The 18,261-nt window shown below is 45.4% G+C and overlaps 2 protein-coding genes across 5 annotated transcripts in view; one reads left to right on the top strand and one right to left on the bottom strand.

Annotated features, from left to right (window-relative positions):
• Positions 1-11,234, bottom strand: part of LOC6593202 (kazrin) — a 36,568-nt gene extending 25,334 nt beyond the window's left edge. For all 4 annotated transcript variants that reach the window (XM_026985126.1, XM_026985122.1, XM_026985124.1 and 1 more), the window contains exon 1: positions 11,120-11,234. The gene's annotated coding sequence lies outside the window, so the exon portion shown is untranslated. The remainder of the gene's footprint in view (positions 1-11,119) is intronic.
• Positions 11,235-14,286: 3,052 nt separating this feature from the next.
• On the top strand, positions 14,287-17,344 carry LOC6592629 (RNA polymerase-associated protein Rtf1). The gene is made up of 4 exons (XM_002018092.2): positions 14,287-14,389; positions 14,529-15,459; positions 15,526-16,701; positions 16,765-17,344. The coding sequence occupies exons 1-4, from the start codon at positions 14,309-14,311 to the stop codon at positions 16,869-16,871; spliced, it is 2,295 nt and encodes a 764-aa protein (XP_002018128.2). The 5' UTR covers positions 14,287-14,308; the 3' UTR covers positions 16,872-17,344.
• The last annotated feature ends 917 nt before the right edge of the window (positions 17,345-18,261 follow it).

Below are 18,261 nucleotides of genomic sequence, written 5' to 3'. Positions count from 1 at the left end.
TGGCAAAATATTTAAGGTATTGCAACGGTGGGGGGAAAATAGTAGCTAGTATGTATTCCACTTTAACACTTTTCAGTGGGCATGGTCATTAAAGGAGAATAGGAAGTGCATACTCGGCCAGCAGAAATGAGTGAAAGAATCTCTTGAATTTTTCCATTTCCAGATACAGAAATTCACACACAGAAAGAGTGTGAGAAGGGGGGGTGGGGGGCTCTACTATAAAGTACTGCCATGCAAATTTCATGCAAAGCTCAATGGAGAGAGAGAGAGAGAGAGAGCAAGGCAGACGGCTGGCGATCCAACACAGTCTGGAATTTCGCCTCTTCGCAGCTCCCCATCTCCTCTGACAGCTTACGTATGCGTGTTCTGTATGCCGTTTAACCGCACAGAAATGCACTCACACACACACACACACACAGACACGTGACACAAGCCAGCATTCATTGGTATGAATATTTCGGGTAGGTGTGCCTTGATTTTTCCTGGATTTCCAGCCATCCATCCATCCATTCGTTCCTCCAGGCTCTGCGCGTTCCGGCCTTGTCTGTCAACATTTTGCTCTTTAATTATCTCCCTTCCACTCCCTACCTGTTGGCTCCATTTACCGTTCGGACGTATTTAATAAGAAGCTTGCCCGCTGCAGCACTATCGTTGCACCTGCCCCAACGCCCCACACTAACACTAATGGCAGTTTGTGAGCGGTTATTTAGCGTAAGTAATGCAATAAGTGTGTTACTTTCCCCATCTCTTTATAAGTGTTTCCTGCCATGTTGCTGCAACCGACTGCCTGCCGCATCGCCATGTCTGCTGCCAAAAAAAAGAAAGAGGAAAAAAACGCTTTCCGCGCAGGAAACTATCTTTCACAAAACGGATGACGAAGAAATGCGGACAAAAAACGAGTAAATAATGATGTTGAAAAAGTGAATTAGGGCGTCAATGCAACGGTGTCCTATGGTGCCACACCCCCTGCCGCCAAGACTAAATACTTCAACTCATTCTACAGTTCCATAGAATTTTAATTAGCTGTATGCTGAAAGCCAACTGTAAGCAGGAGTTGCCCGTTACTTGGCCAGGTGTTTCCCAAATTGCTGACAACCGTAAAAGTCTCTTTTACATCTTGCCTTTTGTTGTTGCAACACTTTTTAGCTGAAAGTTCTGCAGAAAGTTTACTATGGCAACTGTTTAACTCCGCAGCGACTGACATCGCCAGTCCTTCAAGTGCTTGGTGCCCGATACCCATCAAGGACCTGTACTTCTGTGGCTATTTGTTGGGCCAAGTATTAGCTAATAAATATACGCAAATGAACTCCACACAAACACGCCAACAGATGCATCTGAAGGATGTATTATATTACATTTGACAATTATAATTGGCAGCCTAAGCTGACACTCTAGAGACACAACAACAAATCAATACTGATTGGTATGCCTGTAATTAAATGATTTTCAACGCTTTGGACACGCTCCAACTGTGCCAGGCGGCCACCAATTATAGTAGCTGACATACTCGTATATCAAAATTCATAGGCACTTCTGGTGCCTTTGAACAGCCTTTCAGGCGCGGGATAATTGATACAATTTTACAATTGAGAATTTGATGACAGCCTTTGTAAGAGTAGCTTAAAACATTGGTAGCGTTCACCAGGAAAACTTGCTCAGCACTCAGTGATGGATTTCATACGACACTACCCATTATTGGTGATTTTCAGGAAGAAAGAAAGTTGGCAGCAGGGACTTGCCAAGGGGAGATGCAATATAGGTTTATTAAGCCGATGACATCAATTATTTATTATTAAATCGGTAGCGAAAAAGCGAGCCATTTTAAATCGATTCGGCTTAAATGTACATCGCCAGTCGACCACATCAGCCAGTGCATCAGCAAATTAAGATTAATTTAGATTAACTATTAGAATAAATAACATTTTAGAAACATTTTTTTGTATAAGGAATTAGTATTATGTTAATCCGAACCTGTTCTATCCACTCTAGATCAGGATGATATAATGATGTCATCTCTCAGCGTATAAGCCAACTACTTTTGAAGGTTTTCTTCATCTTTGCCAGAGGCCCATCAATTACATCGGTTCGTATATAAAAATTCATACCGAAATGGCAGACATATTTGAAAGACGCAACACAAAACGATTCGCATTCATGGGCCACACCCAGTGAGTGCTAACAGCCTTCGACGTTCGATTCTGGCCTCCGACGAGACAACTGTAAACTGTCCGTATATGGGTCCATGTCAATAGACACCATTTGAAAGAACTCCAAATCGGTGGGAGTGGGATATGGGGAGGGTGGGGGGTGGCGACCGACACGGCACCGACCTACCATAAAAAGAAACTGCGAACCAAACGCGTACGTGACAATAAAATGAAATGTGTAAGAGTCGTCTACGTCGTGGTCGCCATCGCTGACTATGACTCTGCCACTGGCACTGCCTTTGCCACTGCCACTGCCACTGCCGCTTACTGTGGTGTTCGTGGAGCGCAAAGCTGCTAACGATGTGTTTTCCACCGACTTCCACCAAAAGGAGCAACCTATGGATCGTGCAAACCCAGGAAAATATTCCGGAAATAAAAGAAAAATCCTTTTCAATCGGTTCGCGCCTATAGAGTCATTATTAAGGGCAGTCCTGTTGTTGATTTTGAAAAAAACAAATCCATTACTAAAAGGGCACAATTTCCTAGCAATACAGTAAAGTAGCATCGGTAGAAATCGTATCGTGTAGAGGCTGTGAAAGTGGCCAGCGGAGGAGAGGAGCCGATGACAGCCTCACAACAGCTCTGTTTGCAGTGCACTGGGAATGTCGAGAGTGAGTTAGAGAGCAAAAACTGCAATGCAATGGCAACTGCAAGTTGACAAATTTATTTTCAATGACAGTGGCAGGCTGGCAGGCTGGCAGTCTGGCAGGCAGGCGGTGGGGCAACCGAACCGAACGCGACTTGAGTTCAGATGAGGCAAAAGGAAGCATAACAAACATTCCGTTTGTGCACCGAAGGAATGGTGAGGAGAGGAGAGTGGAGTGGAGTGGAGGATACGTGAAAGATGGGGAAACCTTCACCGCTCGGAATTTGTCGCATTGTGGCAATAAATTTACGAGTATGCTCGATACACTGGGAGAAATACATATGTATGTAGTTCAGAAGTTTGAAAAATACATTAAATGGATTACATTTTTAGTTCGTAATGAGACAAGTAATCTCGTATCAATATATTTCTATAACAGCCCTGACATGAGTTTCTTTAGTTTGGTTTTGTTTTCGCTTTGGCTGTCTGTTCTGTCTCTGTCTCTTCCGCTTCCGATTGACCTCTCTCTCTCTGTCTCTTTGTCTGGTTCTCTTCCGAAGACATGAAAAATGAAATGGAGCCCACGTTCCACTACCCTTGACTCTCCCTCCCTCCAGTGGGATCCACCAGGTGTAACTACCAGTCCTAGTCGAAGCCCCAGAACCAGACCCAGGCCAAGAGCCAGACCAAGAGCTGGCCAGGCAGACAGGCACGAATTTAATAAAAAGAGCGGGAAAATAAGTGAAAGAAAAAGCTGGAAGGAAAGATGAAGAATAATATATGCGAAACATACGAGCGGAAGCCGGGCAAGTATGCAGCCTCCAGGCTCCAGGCTCCAGGCTCCACCTGTTGCTTGCCATCGCCGCCGCATTTCGATCCCATCGAAATTGCTTAGCGGAAGGCATATGGCATGGTGGGAAACCAACGGATAGCGGGAAAAGGTACAGAAATTTTCATTTAAAATGTCCCCCATAAGTACGCATTACACACACTCAATTTCCTTTTCCATTTTGCCACCCCCATCCCCCCTCCAACCACTTTCAACTGCTCCTATGAAACTGTAGGGGCTCCGACAGGAGCTGCGGTTCGCATGTGTGGCGCAGTTGCTTATCAAATTCCCCCCAGCATTCCACATGCCACACAACCACCCAGCCCCAGCGCATAACCAGCCAACTCACCAACCCACAGGCCCCCGTAATTTTGTCATTCTGTGCGTTCCTGGCATTCTGCGGCTTTGGCAGCTGCATCTGGACCTGCATCCATGCCATGCCCATGCCCCCATCCCCCAGATGTCTGCGTTAGTGCCGCCTCGCCCGGGGCCGCACTTAGTCGTCCATTTTGACAGCAGGCCTGCTGTCTGCCGACGCGTCGGAGGTGTGCAATTCCCATTACATTATCCCGGCACATCCTGTTGTTACCGCACGGCTCCCGTTTTCTGCTGACACTCTTAAAAATCACTAAAATATCACCGGATATATGTATCTTCTAGAACGAATCAATCCCCCCTTTGCCGCAGATACAGGGGACATTTTCGTGTCTGTCAATTGCAATTGCATTTCCAAATTATGGTCGAGAGACCGTTTGGAAGCGCCTAATTGGGAGAATTTTTCCCCAGGATCTGGCCAGGGTCGTGTTTCCAGGGGGGCGGTCTAATAGGATTCCTGCCTCTCGCCGTACATTTCAATTAGAGGACACAATCATAAAGGGGATGTGTGTGTGTGTGTGTGTGTGTAGTGAGGTCAGATCAGGTTCCCTTCGGAGGTTTATATAGGAGAAAGTGTCATTAGGATGCAGCAATTCGCATTCATTATGTGCTCAGAGAATGGAATAATTCATACAGAAGGTAATTTTGCCTTTAGCCAAAACATTTTCCCGAACACAGAAAAAAAAGTACTTTAAAAGTGCTCAAGCCTGTATTCTTAGACATAAACGAGGGGGAACGTTGTGAGTTGCTGCGGACACCGCAACTCTACATTTATATCCGATACTAAGTCAGTATGGCTCTCCTCCGGCAGACGCCGCTAATATTAAGCGACACGACAAAGAATGCGTGCGAGAGAGACAGAAAATCAGTCTGAGCGTGACGTCACGCGCTGCGTAGCCACTGCAAATTGATTTGTTTCCTTTGGCTATAAAAATAATCCGATCTGATCCAGATTCAGAAGTCTGATAGATATGATCATTATCTATGATTCTGCGTTTTTAGTTTTCTCGAATCTGCAATATTGTGGATACAACAGGTTTCCGTCCTTTTACGTTTATAGTGACATCTTAAAGGAGTGTGTGTACCAAATTTGGTTACTCTAGCCTTAATGGTCTCTGAGATTTGTGGATGCCCCAGATTTTCGTCCTTTGCGGGGGCGGAAGGGGGGTGGCGAATTTGGACACAAAACGGTCAAGGTCCGATATCTCAGGAGTGTGCATACCAAATTTGGTTGCCCTGGCTCTTATAGGTTCTGAGATCCTTGAACTCATATTTTGCAATTGGCAAAACTGACCATGAAACCTGTGTGTTAGAGAGAGACAGAGCGCGAAGGAATGAAATTATTTCCTGATTCTGGCTATAATAATTATACGATCTGGTTCAGATTTTACATTCTAGAACATATAAACATCCTCTACGATTCTGCGTTTTTGGTTTTATCGTATCTTTAAAAATGGATGCCACAGATTTTCGTCCTTTGTGGGGGCGGAAGTGGACGGAGCGAAGTTTTGAATTATTTTTGTAGCAGTGACATATCACAGAAGTCTGGATCCAAAACATCGTTGCTCTAGCTGTTATAGTCTTTGAGCACTAGGCGCTGAAGGGGACGGACAAACGGACAGACGGACGGACGGACGGACAGACGGACAGACAGACAGGGCTCAATCGACTCGGCTATTGATGCTCATCAAGAATATATATACTTTATGGGGTCGGAAACGATTCCTTCTGGACGTTACACACATCCACTTTTACCACAAATCTAATATACCCCAATACTCATTTTAAGTATCGGGTATAACAAGTACCTTCTGCCGGCAAAAGTCAAGACGAAAAGAATGGCAAGAGAAAAGCAAGAGAAAGTGTGAGATAAAGATGAGTTTATGTCTTTTCAATCCACTTCCACTGGTTCCCGTTGGGTATTTTTGGTGCCATATCGACCATCCTCGACCACGGATACCAGAGGCTGGAGCGCATCCAATCATTTCTTGCTAATGGAATTGCTCCAATGCTGATGGAATTTTTATGATCGAACTCGGAGGAGGGGAGCGGTGGGGCTGCTGGGGTTGGTGGCCTCATTGAAAAAACAACAACAGTCAGAGCCACAGAAGCCCCGGGTTCAATGGGAATTTCAAATATTTTCCATAACATAACAACTATTTCATTGTAATTTGTCAATAATATTGAACGAATGAATCGATAGCATACTTTGTCCGCAAATCAATGTTGTATATTTTAGTTTTTTTGTGAAATTAAATGGTTTTTGGGCGACGCGGAAATTGTTTTTTTCTGTTATTCCTGTCAGGAATAATTTGCATGAATCTGCATAACGATATAAAATTCCGAATAGCAGTTTTTTCGCTCTGGAAAATGCCCTGTGCAAAGGTTGAAGGGTGCTCTAGGGTTGCTGGCACATCAAAAGAAATTAATATACGCAATACATTGAAGGGGAGGTCCTTTACATTGATGCCAGGTCAAGGAAAACCGACACCAAGCAAACATTTTCATATTCACGTACCTTGGACCACTGTGCCCCGAGGCCCGAATTAATGAACACTCTCTCGCGATAGAAGAAGAGAGGCAGCGGAGCGGCAAACAGGCAGACAAGCAAACATGAGCGAACACGTCGACTGCCAACAGCACGTGTCGTCGCTGCGCTGCGTGGGCGGAGAGGGGGGCGGGGAAGGGAGACCAGTCAGCCAAAATGTCACTCAAGGAAAACCAAATAAAAGTACGCAAACGAAAAAAAAACAAATAGAACTAAAGCTAGAGCTTCCCTGGCCGTGTCCCGGGTCCTGTCAACCCTGCCAACTGGGCCAAAAGCAGACTGTTGCTTCTTCTGTCTCCCACCTCGCTCTCGCTGCAACTCGCTCTCTCCATTTACTTCTTTTCTGCTTCTTTACTTTGTTTCTGTTGTTGCTGCTCAATTTAGTCCATTGGCCCGCTCCAACAGACAATTACTCATGGGGTTACCACTGGGGGTGGAAGTGCATGACACACAATATCCCTTATATCCCCTCCATTAACATGCACATGGAGCTGGAGGTGAACCGAAATCGTTTTTGTGGCTATCCGGGTGGTGGGCGGTGCTCGGTTGCAGGTTCTCTGCCCTCACTTTTCAGCTCTCGCTCTCTCTAAAAAATAAGCAGGGTCGTGTCCGTGTGTGCTGACCGCATTCAAAGAGCCAAGGAGCCACTTGGCCCCAATATTCCACCAATTAAAGGATTCCAGCCGGATGGAGAGATCAGCAACCGCAGAGCAGAGCAGAGCAGAGATCTAGATCATCGTTAGATTTCCCCCCACAGATGTCATGGAGATGGCATTTTAATTAATTTAATTAAAAGTTTAATTACATTTCTGTTTTGCGCCGGATTTCACAGCCATGAACTCTGGCCTATGACAAGCTCCGTGACATCTGCGAGGCCCATTAAAGCTGTACGAATTTCATAATGCCAGTTCGCTGTCAGAAAAGTTTTTTGGTGGAGCCACGCATGAGGGGAAGGTGGGGGCTGATCTCTGACCAGCGAAACATTTTCATTTCAGCGCCGCGCTGCCGCGACCAACTAATTTAATTCTGATTTTGATTCGGATTCGGGTTTGCTTTAACATGCTCGTACATATACTGACCCACAAGCGGTGACAATTTAATTAATTTGAGATTTGTGGCCATCAAACAAAAGCTAAAACAATAGAAAGAGAGTCCAGCGGAGCGCAGATACAATGAAAATTTATTTGATTCGACTTCTACCAAAAACCACACCACCCACCACCCACACGGCAACCCGAACCCAGTCGCAGTTCCACTTCCACCACCCACTGGCCACTTGTATACGTATATGTAACCGCCGTGCCGTCTGGTGTCCATCCTCCCTCCCCTGAGAGGTCTGCTGTGAGCTGGGGTTTATCATTCTGATCACGTAACTTGTGTGTGCCACCAGCACTTTTTCATTTTCATTCACTTAGCTTAACTCTCAGAGAGCGAGAGAGAGAGACAGAGAGACAGAGAGACAGCGAGCTACTGCTCTAGAAACTTATAGAGTCTCTTGTCTTATAATGATTTCTCTTGACGCTTCGGCGATTTGCGTGGGTTGTGATTTCTGCTCTGGCTTTCGCTTTCGCTTTTGCTTGGGTCTCGCATCATTAACCGGCGATGGCGGGGGCTGTCTCCCGAACCACGGCCCTCGACCCTCGACCCTCGGCCCCCGGACCATCGGCCAAAGTGGTTGGCCAACTGACTGACATTGAAATCACCGTGCGACTGTCCGCACTCGTATGTCTGTATCTGTGTCTACGAGTACATCTGTATCTGTATCTGTAGTTTGGTCTGCCCTGGAATTTGATAAGTTGTAATTTAATTAAAGTTTAATTGGCCGGCAAGCAAGTTTCGTCAACTTATGTATGCAATGAATATTTTATCATTTTGAACATCGTTGAAATTCACCCGAGATTTCTGAGGAGCTTGCGGCTTTGTAAAGTCAGTGAACTCTGCTAAATGGCTAAAACCAAGTTCAATCTTCAAAGGGAATAAGTTTTACAATGAAACCAAAGACTTTTACTGGTAGATCTCAGTTGGTTTTGCGAAGAAATAAGGAATATGTTTGCATCGTTAAGGTATCTTAGGCTAGATCCTTTTGTACCTGTTCCCACAAAATTTTTGGCTGAAAAATGCAACTGTATCTGTGGATACCCCCTTCACAATGAATCGGTACACCTGGAAGTTTCTTTTGTGTTGCATAAGCCCCACTTCAATTAGCGTTCAACCATTTTCCCCACCCATTCTAGGGGTCCATTCATTTGTTTTTGCAGGATGTTATTAAATATTTTATTACAAACTTTCTCACCCACTAGGATAATGGGTTTTTTTCGCCTTTTCTTCGTCTGCCTCTGTCTCTGCGTCTGCCTCTTAGCCGGGCTAATCACCGAGCAACGGATGATAAAAGTTTTGCACCTCTCTGCCCGCTTTCATCAGCTTTCAGCCATATTGAAGCTCTAGCCAAGAATTTTTTCTGTTCTTCTGCTGATTCCGTCGGCGCTGGCAGGGAGCATTATTAATTTGCACCAAAGAGGAGATTACGATCCCGTGCATAAGTTTTTAACTACTTTTGTGGCGGTGTGGGTCGAACGGGGTGGCTGGACGATGGAGTAACTTTGGAGCCAAAGCTGTCGACAGCGCAGTTTGCACCTGCCTTCTTCTGCCTTTTGGCAACGGGCTTCGGTTCTGGCTCTGCACCTGTTTTGTTACCTCTGCCACATGCCACACGCAATCTAATTTAGTTGGAGAAATACGTGCAAAGCGTGAAAATGGGAAATGGAAAAAGCCCAAAATGGGGGCAGGCCACACCCCCGTACTGGGTTGGAGGGTAGTGGCATGGGCCCGTCCGTTATAATTCGCCTAATTCTCTAATGTGCTAATGCTCAAAGCCGTCTAATCCGATAAAGCAGCTCTAAAATATATACTCGTATTCGCAGCACACAAAACGAGTCCTGTGCTCCCCTAATGATCAGCGAAGAGTGTGCAGTCGGTGTGCAGTGTGCACCTGTCAAAGGTGGGGCAATGCACGCAGCAATTATTCCAAGGGTAGTGCCACTCCCACTCCCACTCCGACCCTCTTTTGCCAACGTGTTTGCAGGGTCCTCTCAGGGATTTGTGCTCGTTATTTCTGAGGCTATAGCCTCGTTCCGGGTGCCTCTATGCATCTTCAAACTGTATTCTCCATTTGAATTATTCATTCCTTTTGTCGCTGCTGCATCTCCAGATGCCACGCTCGAGGGTTGTTGCGTCCTTCAGGGTTGTAGCAGGCAACAGGCGACGCAGAAACACCCCCCACTCCTCGTTGGCTTTGTGCATTTGGCAGCCAGGCCTGAAAGCCGCCTCAAAGCCAGCCCAGGCTAAGCCCATTGTAGCTGTTGCTCTGTTGCTCGGTTGCTCCGTTGCTCGACAAATCCAAAAGCAATTTCAGCAGCATTAATCATTCCGCCAGAAAACACACACCCACACCCCCTCTATACACACTCCACACTCTCCTGTCACGCTTATCTCCCGTCCGGCCATTTCGGGTTAATGTTGACAAAACGCATTTTAAGCACTTCAGAATTTTCCATCTTTTGTTTTACTTTTGTTTTACCAACCGGACAGCAGCCACAGAGCCTCTCCATCCACATGTGTGCTTGATTCTGATTTGAATGCTCGGGCTGGCAAATTTGCATTGGAAATACATACATACATATATGCATTAGCTGGGGGGACTGGAGGACCACAGGATCGCCCTCAATGCTATCCTGACCAAACCAGACCGAAGTGGAATCCAAGTGGCCAGCACCACCACCACCACCACCACCACCATAAGCTTTTGTTTGCTGCGGCCCTTTTGCCACTACTATCATTGTGATTGTGTGTCCATCCCCAGGTCTGTCACTCCCCTTCACCCTGCTGATGAGTGTGTGCCTGTCTAACCTTTTGAAAATCTTCCACATGGGGCAGAAAGAGGCCATAATCGAAACTGGCAGAGGCAGAGATGTATGAGATTTGAAATGGACACTGTGAATGGATCCCCATCGCCACCGGAGGCTTGGGCTCAGCATATAAATTGAACATAGCCGAGAGGAGAATTCTGAAAGGTGACTTTTATTAATTGTTATGCGTTTGCAAATAAAAGCAGATCAATTTGCAATAGGAAGAGAAAGACAATGAATTTCATGAAAAGGATGTAATTTCTCTCTGAAAGTCTCTAAGTGGATGTGTGTAACACCTAGAAGGAAGCGTCTCCGTCCCTTAAAGTAACATATGATCAGTATCCATAGCCGAGTCTACATATATAGCCATGTCTGTCAGCCCGTCTGTTCGTCTGCTCTCAGACGCTTGCTCATTCTCAATCTCCCACACACATTTCCCTTCCCTTCCCTTCCCACTCTTACAATCATTCTATAAACTCCATAATTTCATGTATTATTGATGAGGATTTGGCACTACATTATCGCATCTGTATTATTTAGGAACTATGTTTATCTATGCATGTGCACACGCTTATCCCTGGAACAGATGCCTCACACAACTCAGCAGATGACACACACTGCTATCCCCCGAAAACAAACCCAATTAATATTCATTTAAGCCAGACTCACCCACAATACTCTCCACCATGCAGACAAATCCCTTAGTTAGTGAGAAAACTTTCGCGTTGGGGTTTTCCTCGTTTTTTATTCGGTTTTTTTCACTATTTTTTCCTCAATTTGTTGGTTTTGTTTTAGCTTGGTTTATTTTGGTTTTGTTAGGGTTTGTTGTTCCCGAGTTTTCCACTGCTGCTGCTGCTGAAAATGCACGACAAATTAACAGAGCCCAGGGAGCGAGGGAGAGAGGCGGCGGCAGTCAGAGCGGGAGGGGGAAAAAAAAAATAGAAAGAAAGAATAGAAAAGATGAAAATGAAAATGAAATGCTTTCCGTGGCAGCCGTGGTATCCTTCTGTCGGGGCAAGCCACGCCCGCGGCTTGGACAGTAGAAACAACCAAATCGAAAAATACAAAATTTAACAAAATAAAAAAAATAAAAATGGGGAAACTGCGGGAAAACTAAAACTCTGTCACTTATTTTTTTGCGGGGTGGTGGTTCGGGCTGTGAGAGAGTTTTGATTCGAGCATTTGTCTTTCATATAGACCCCCACGCACACCTCATCCAGCCCCTCGCTGCAGTTATGTTGGTTTCGTCGCACAGCGGGAACCGTTTTTATTTTGCGGAATCCTATTCTCTTTTGGTAATTGTCTGCGACACTGACACCTTTAGTCAAATATTTTTCGTCATTTCACCTTTTTTTTGTTTCTTTTGCGTCTTAAGCCGTGTATTTTACGGTCTGTTGTTCGTTTCAACCCCCTTTCGGGTTCACTTCACCTCACGCCTACTCACACGCTGGGTGACCGTTCACTTGGCTTTTTGAATGGACTATGCGGACCTTTACCGCTGCCGACACCGCTACCGATACCGCTACCGTTATTTCGTTGAATGAACTGGCGAAAAAAAACAACACCGAAAACACACAATGGAGCTTTGTTACACCAACAACACAACTGTAAGGTGAGCAAAGCTTTTGCCAGCCGCTCTCTCGGCTTTGACTTAGTCTCTGTCTCTCTCTCATTTGCTTACTCTTTACCCCTAATTTGGCAAACAGCAGCCGGCGCAACAACGCCAACGCAACACATACCCTGCTTCGAGCTTCGTTTCCATCCCAAAAATGGCAAACAAGTCAAACCACCCCCCTTTAGCCGTAAACCTCGTCGATGTGCGCTGCTTCGCTCTCTAGCTGTACGCATGCTCGAAAGCTGCGCTCCAAAGCTCTGTGTGCTGCGGGAGAGAGTTGGGTGGTTGGGTGGGTGTGAGGTATGGCTCTGGGCAGGGTTGAAGCGGGCGTTGAGTGGGTTGTTTTCGTTTGCTGTCACATTGCTTTGATTCCCGTTACCGTTCCCCTCTGCTACTGTTGTTGTTGTTGTTGTTGTTGTTGTTGTTGTTGTTGTTGTTGTTGTTGTTGCTGTTGAATGTGCACTTTGTTGAATGTGCATTGCGCTTCCTCTGGCCGTGTGCTTTTGTTGCTACTGCAAATTGCCTCGTAGCATTTAAGTCGAATTATGAAAAAGACTGTGTGTGAGGGAGGCGGCGATGTCCCCCAGTACGTGCCCCGTTCCGTCAGGGGGTTTGGGTACATGAATACGGCTGCATTTTAATTAATATTGATTGTGAGTTATTTTCGCAGGGGTGTGCAGGAGCAGGTGTGGTTTTAATTTAGTTTTCCAAATGCATATGTGTGTTTGTTTTGTGTGTGTGTGTGTGTTTGTGTGTCGGCCGGGGGCAACCCCATAACCCACTTGCAAGCTATGTGATTATGGATAAATGTTTGCCCATTACAGGGTACACAAAGTCAGCTTCATCATGGGGTATCATCATGCAAATGCAAATGAAGGGGGAAGCCGGCGCAGCGGAGATGCCAAATTTGCATTTCAATTCAACAGTCGCTTGGCGCACTCAGCCCTAGCCCCCATCGGCACTCTGCCACAACCATTGGAGGGTCTGTGTTTGCATTGCTTGAACAGCTCTTCGCCCCATCTAGGTCTTGGTATTTTTTCAGTTTTGCTTTAAGTGTGATTCGTTGTTACGCTTGACAGCGCGGTAAAATGTGCACGTGCTGCAAGAGCAACTTTCCCCTGGGTGGGGGTGGCTGGGTGGTTTTATTGAACCTGAAGATTATTAGAAATGCATTTCAGTGTATATTTAAATTTTCCACCTAGCGCTAAATGGAGCCAAATAATCGAGGCAGAGAAACTGTCTCACGAAACTGGCATAGCTTTTCCCTAAATGAAATCATAATTAGTTTCTTGAACTCCGCGCTGAAATTTTACTTCACCAGCACTCTTTTCGAGTGCCAGAGCAACCAGCCTGCTAACACTGATAGCAAGCTAGTGTTCAAAAATTAACTAATTCGTTCCAGGGACATTTATCGGTATTTGCTCTCTGTTTTGGGATTTGTTCTGTTTTTCGTGGAGGGAAATCCTCTCTTAGTGGAGCGATTCCCTACATTCCATGTTTAATATAATTGTGTACTTTAATTACGGCTACTTTTAATTACCCAACCATTGAAAAGGTGAAGTGCAAGTTCACATATATCGGAAACTGTTTTGAAACGGAAACGACGGTATGCTTCGAAAATGCTTGTCAAACCGATATATCCAAAAAATATCGTTATCGCTTCAAAATTGCAAACTATATGGCAGAGCAGAGCTAAAAGTCTTAGTTAGTCAGCATTATTCAATGGAATGTCAAAATTGTGCAATAGGAACGATTGCTCACTTACGTTTTGTTCGTTTCACCTTTTTCGCTAAAACCTTTTTTTTTATAAATTCCAAAACAGGGAGTACTTAAAATTAGCCAGTCATATAGAAAATTAATTCATCAATCGCATAAAATTATGTGTTCAAGGGTGAGGGTCCTGCCTAGTTATATCAAATCGCATATAAAAATCTAGGAATTTGGTTTAACCCAATTAACCCATTGTCGACCAAGGGGGTAATGTATTATCCAGCGATATATTGAAAATTTAATCGTTTTAGCGTAGTTCAGGTGAAAGAATTTGTGTTTTTTTTTTTAATTTCAGAGAAGAGATGGCATGGATTTACAAGAAAAATGTACAATTAGCTATATTTTCCGCCATTTACCTGAAGTAGTTGAACTGTTTTAAAACAGGGGGCCTAAGTGGGCTAAGCTTGATCTACGGTCAGGGCAGCACATAGTTTTTTTTGTTTATTCATAAGAAAAAAGTGAAAAATAATAGAATGGGAAAAAGGCGGACGCAATCCCTGATCGACTCGAACTCGAGCGATAGTGATAGCGGATCGGACACGAAATTGGAGTCGGTGAGTAAGCGATGGGGAGAAAACGCCCGTGCCATTGTCAAGGGGCCGAGTCCCAGGGCTGTGTGCAGCCATTGCGATGTAACAAATCAATGGCAATTTTTCTTTAAACACCAATTAAACATGATAACCGCCCCCGCAGGACCTCCTGTCGTTGGCCAAGAAGCGTAAGAAGCCACAAAATGCCAGCAAGGCGAGCTCACTATCCGATTCCGACTCGGATTGGGCAAACAACAAATCTGGTGCGCCTGCCACGAAGAAGAAGAAGCGTCCGAAGAGGGCCAGCAGGAACTCAAGTTCGTCGGAGTCCAACTGGGACGATGAGAGCCAGGATGAGTCCGTGCAACCTCCGCCTGTGGAAAAGAAGCCCGAGGAGCCACCGAAGACAGGCAACCACAGCGAACATGAGGAGGGCGAGGTCTCCGACAGCGACTCGGACAATTCGAAGTCGAACTCCTCATCTGGCTCCGACTCGTCCAGCTCGTCCTCGTCCAGCTCCGACGCCGAGTTCGATGATGGCTTCGACGACGACATGATGGGCGACGAGGAGGATCGCAAGCGCCTCAATGACCTGTCGGAAAAGGAGCGCGAGACGGAGATCTTTAAACGCATCGAACAACGCGAAATCAGGCGCACCCGATGGGAGATCGAGAGAAAGCTGAAGCTAGCCCGGCGCGGTGAAAGGAGCGAAAAATCCAGGTCAAAAGGGGAAAGGGCAAAAAAGAAGAAAGAGAAGAAGGCCAAAAAAAGCAAGGAATTGCCACCGTCCATGCCACAGCCACCGAACTCCGTGCTTTCTGAACTGGAGCCCAAACCGATTAGCGAAGTTGGAAGCAACAGTCCCCTGCCTCAGTCCTCCAATAGGGATGTGGCTTCAACTTCGGCGGCCGTGGCCAGCATTCTTAACGACCGAGAATCAGATGATCAGGCTGGCGCTGGCATGGGCGACTATTTCGATCACAAAGAACGGTCCAAGGAGCGAAAGAAGAATGTGGAGGCCAACAAAACCGATGACAAGCGAAGCAATGCCATGGCCCTACTGAAGGCCAAGCGGGAAGGCAAGGCCAAGAGAGGTAAGCACGTGCATTGCTCCCCGCTCTGGAAATGGGCTTATTTGGAATATAATTAACTTTTTGCAGAGGAAGAGGAAGCCAAGAGGCAAGCCGAACGCGATCGAGACGACAAAGAGGAACTTGAGAGCGTGTCAGGCTGCAAGTCGGCTGTGAAGCTGAAAGCCTCAGAGATTTACTCGGACGACTCGGGCAGCAGTGACTGGGACGAGGATGAGAAGCCAACGGGCAAACGGTCGCGTTCGATTAGCAGCAAGGCTTCCAGCGAGTCTGAGGATGATGACAAGACCACCAAAAGTCCTGTGTTCATATCGAACCGCGAAGATCTGAACAAATTGCGTCTGTCGCGCCACAAGATGGAGCGTTTCGTCAATTTGCCCATTTTCGAGAGCACAGTTCTGAACTGTTTTGTGAGGATAAGCATTGGAAACAATGGCCAGAAGCCAGTCTATAGAGTCGCTGAGATTACCGGCGTAGTGGAGACGGGCAAGATTTACAGCCTAGGCACCACAAGAACCAATCGCGGCCTTCGCCTGAAGCACGGCACTCAGGAGCGCGTCTTCCGGCTGGAGTTCATCTCCAATCAGGAGTTCACAGAGAACGAGTTCAAGAAATGGCATGAGGTCTGCCAGCATGCGCACGTACAGATGCCCTCTATCGAACTCATTGAAATTAAGGCGAACGATATCAAGAAGGCCCTGAACTACGAGTTCAAGGACGAGGATGTGGACAAAATTGTGGAGGAGAAGAACCGCTTCCGCAACCGTCCCACCAACTATGCAATGAAGAAGACCTGCCTAATGAAGGAGAGAGACGCCGCCATGCTCCGGGGTGACTACGACATTGCCCAGGACCTGAGCCAGCAGATCGATGAACTGGAGAACCGAGCCTCTGAGCTGGACAAACGAAGATCGCACACACTGAATCTGATTTCATACATTAATGACCGTAACCGCAAGAAGAACGTTCAAGATGCCGAAAAGGCCATCATGGAGGAGGCCCGGGCCAACAAGGGCCAGAAGATATCAGATCCGTTCACACGTCGCATCACTCAACCGCGCATGGGCTTCAAGGGTGCTAAGAAGGAAGAAGAGGATCCGCAGCTAGCACCACTGCCTCCACCGCCGCCTGGCAAGAAAAGGCCAAACGAGGCCGGCTCCTCAAATTCGAAGCCCACAGACGCAAAGGACTTTAGCCTGTACTCGCTGCACGACTTTGATATAGACTTGGATGTGCCTCTACCGGGTGAGTATTGGCTCCAGTAAGCATCGACTTAAATCTCTAAATCATCGATTTATTTCCCTGCAGTTAACAGCACAAATTCAGTGCCAAAGCCGGCGAATAAGCCAGCCGAAACCGTCTCCAAGCGGTCGCTTAACCTGGAGGACTACAAGAAGAAGCGCGGCCTCATCTAGAGCTTCAGATTCAAACCATATTGACAAAGCTCTTGCGTTTTGCGTCCTAGTTAGTGTAGTTAAGCATACCGTGCATAAATCGACTAAAGTGACATTTGTTAACGGAAAAACGAAAAACAAAACTAAAGTTAGTAAACGAGTTCCAGTTCGTTGCAGTTTCTGTGTTGTATTAGATGGACAGAACACAAACCATACTGTTGCTGGAAAGAGGATGATTAGGGATATTTCAATTGTTATTATTTCATCGATTATCTTATCAGAAAATTTCCATTTGTGTTTGTCTCTGTGTATTACTTTTTTTATTAGAATTCAATACTTAGAAAAATGTACTATAACTCCACTCCTTATGTATTCAAATATCACAGTTATTTTACTAGTACTTAAGTTGAAAATTGTATTATATAGCTGCCACCTTCCCAATAATCATCCTCCATGCGATGTTCAATAAATTTATACGATGATGATGATGATAACTTATATAGAATTAGTTAATTAAACAGCAACAACTCAGGCATATGGCGAGATGGTTTATGAGATTCCAGGGACAAATATACACAGGCTGATTTAATGGGATTTATGCAGCAAGCATACTATCCTTTGGTTGTAATCGTTCAATGCTGTACTAGTTTAAGCTCAGTTCATCAATTTTAGCAGCATGCCTATACTATATACCTACTATACACATATACATTAATAACAATACAAATAAACAAAGAATTGTACTATTCAAATAATTCTGTAATTATTCTTCGTTCTTGCAGAAAAGCCAAGATCTCGGGGTTACTTTTGAAAGATATTAAATACATTATAATTACTGAAACCATAATTCGCTGGCTCTCTTGGCGCCATTTTCAACATAAATTGAAAAGTAAACTTCTTATGGCAGAGGCTTCCGCGGTCTCCTCTGTTTGGGTTAGGTTAAGGGTGGCTCAGTTGGTGGCTCTCTTAATTGGTTTGCTGGCTGTTTGTGCAGCTGTTGAACTCCTTTCATGTTCTCACATTTAATTCAATTAATTCGATGAAATTGTCTTTTAATTGAACCCGATCGCGTTTCGAGTGGTTTCGTCGGCAGCGAAATAACATTTTCAGCAGAATCCACGCATCAGTGAGGGAGGTTCCAAATTCAACGGTTGATAGCTTTAAAATTGTTCCTAAATGGGAAAGACGGTGCTGTATATTTGTGGAACATTTAACTAACATCTTAAGTGCATTCTCTTAACGACTTTTGTAGAGATTTGTACAACTTTCTGTACTCAAATGACTATGTATTGTATGTGGATGGGAATAAACTTCAATTGAATGTTCTATAATGCATTTCCGCTTGAATATTTCCAACATTTCATTCATTCACTGTCAGGGAATTTCGGACGCTTCGGTCCCATCTTCCCAT

This window comes from Drosophila persimilis, unplaced genomic scaffold, assembly GCF_003286085.1.
Source record: "Drosophila persimilis strain 14011-0111.01,24,50 unplaced genomic scaffold, DperRS2 tig00000002-arrow-pilon, whole genome shotgun sequence".
NCBI lineage: Eukaryota > Metazoa > Arthropoda > Insecta > Diptera > Drosophilidae > Drosophila > Drosophila persimilis.
The sequence above is the reverse complement of the archived record's forward strand: the minus strand, read 5'-3'. Positions and strand labels throughout refer to the sequence as shown.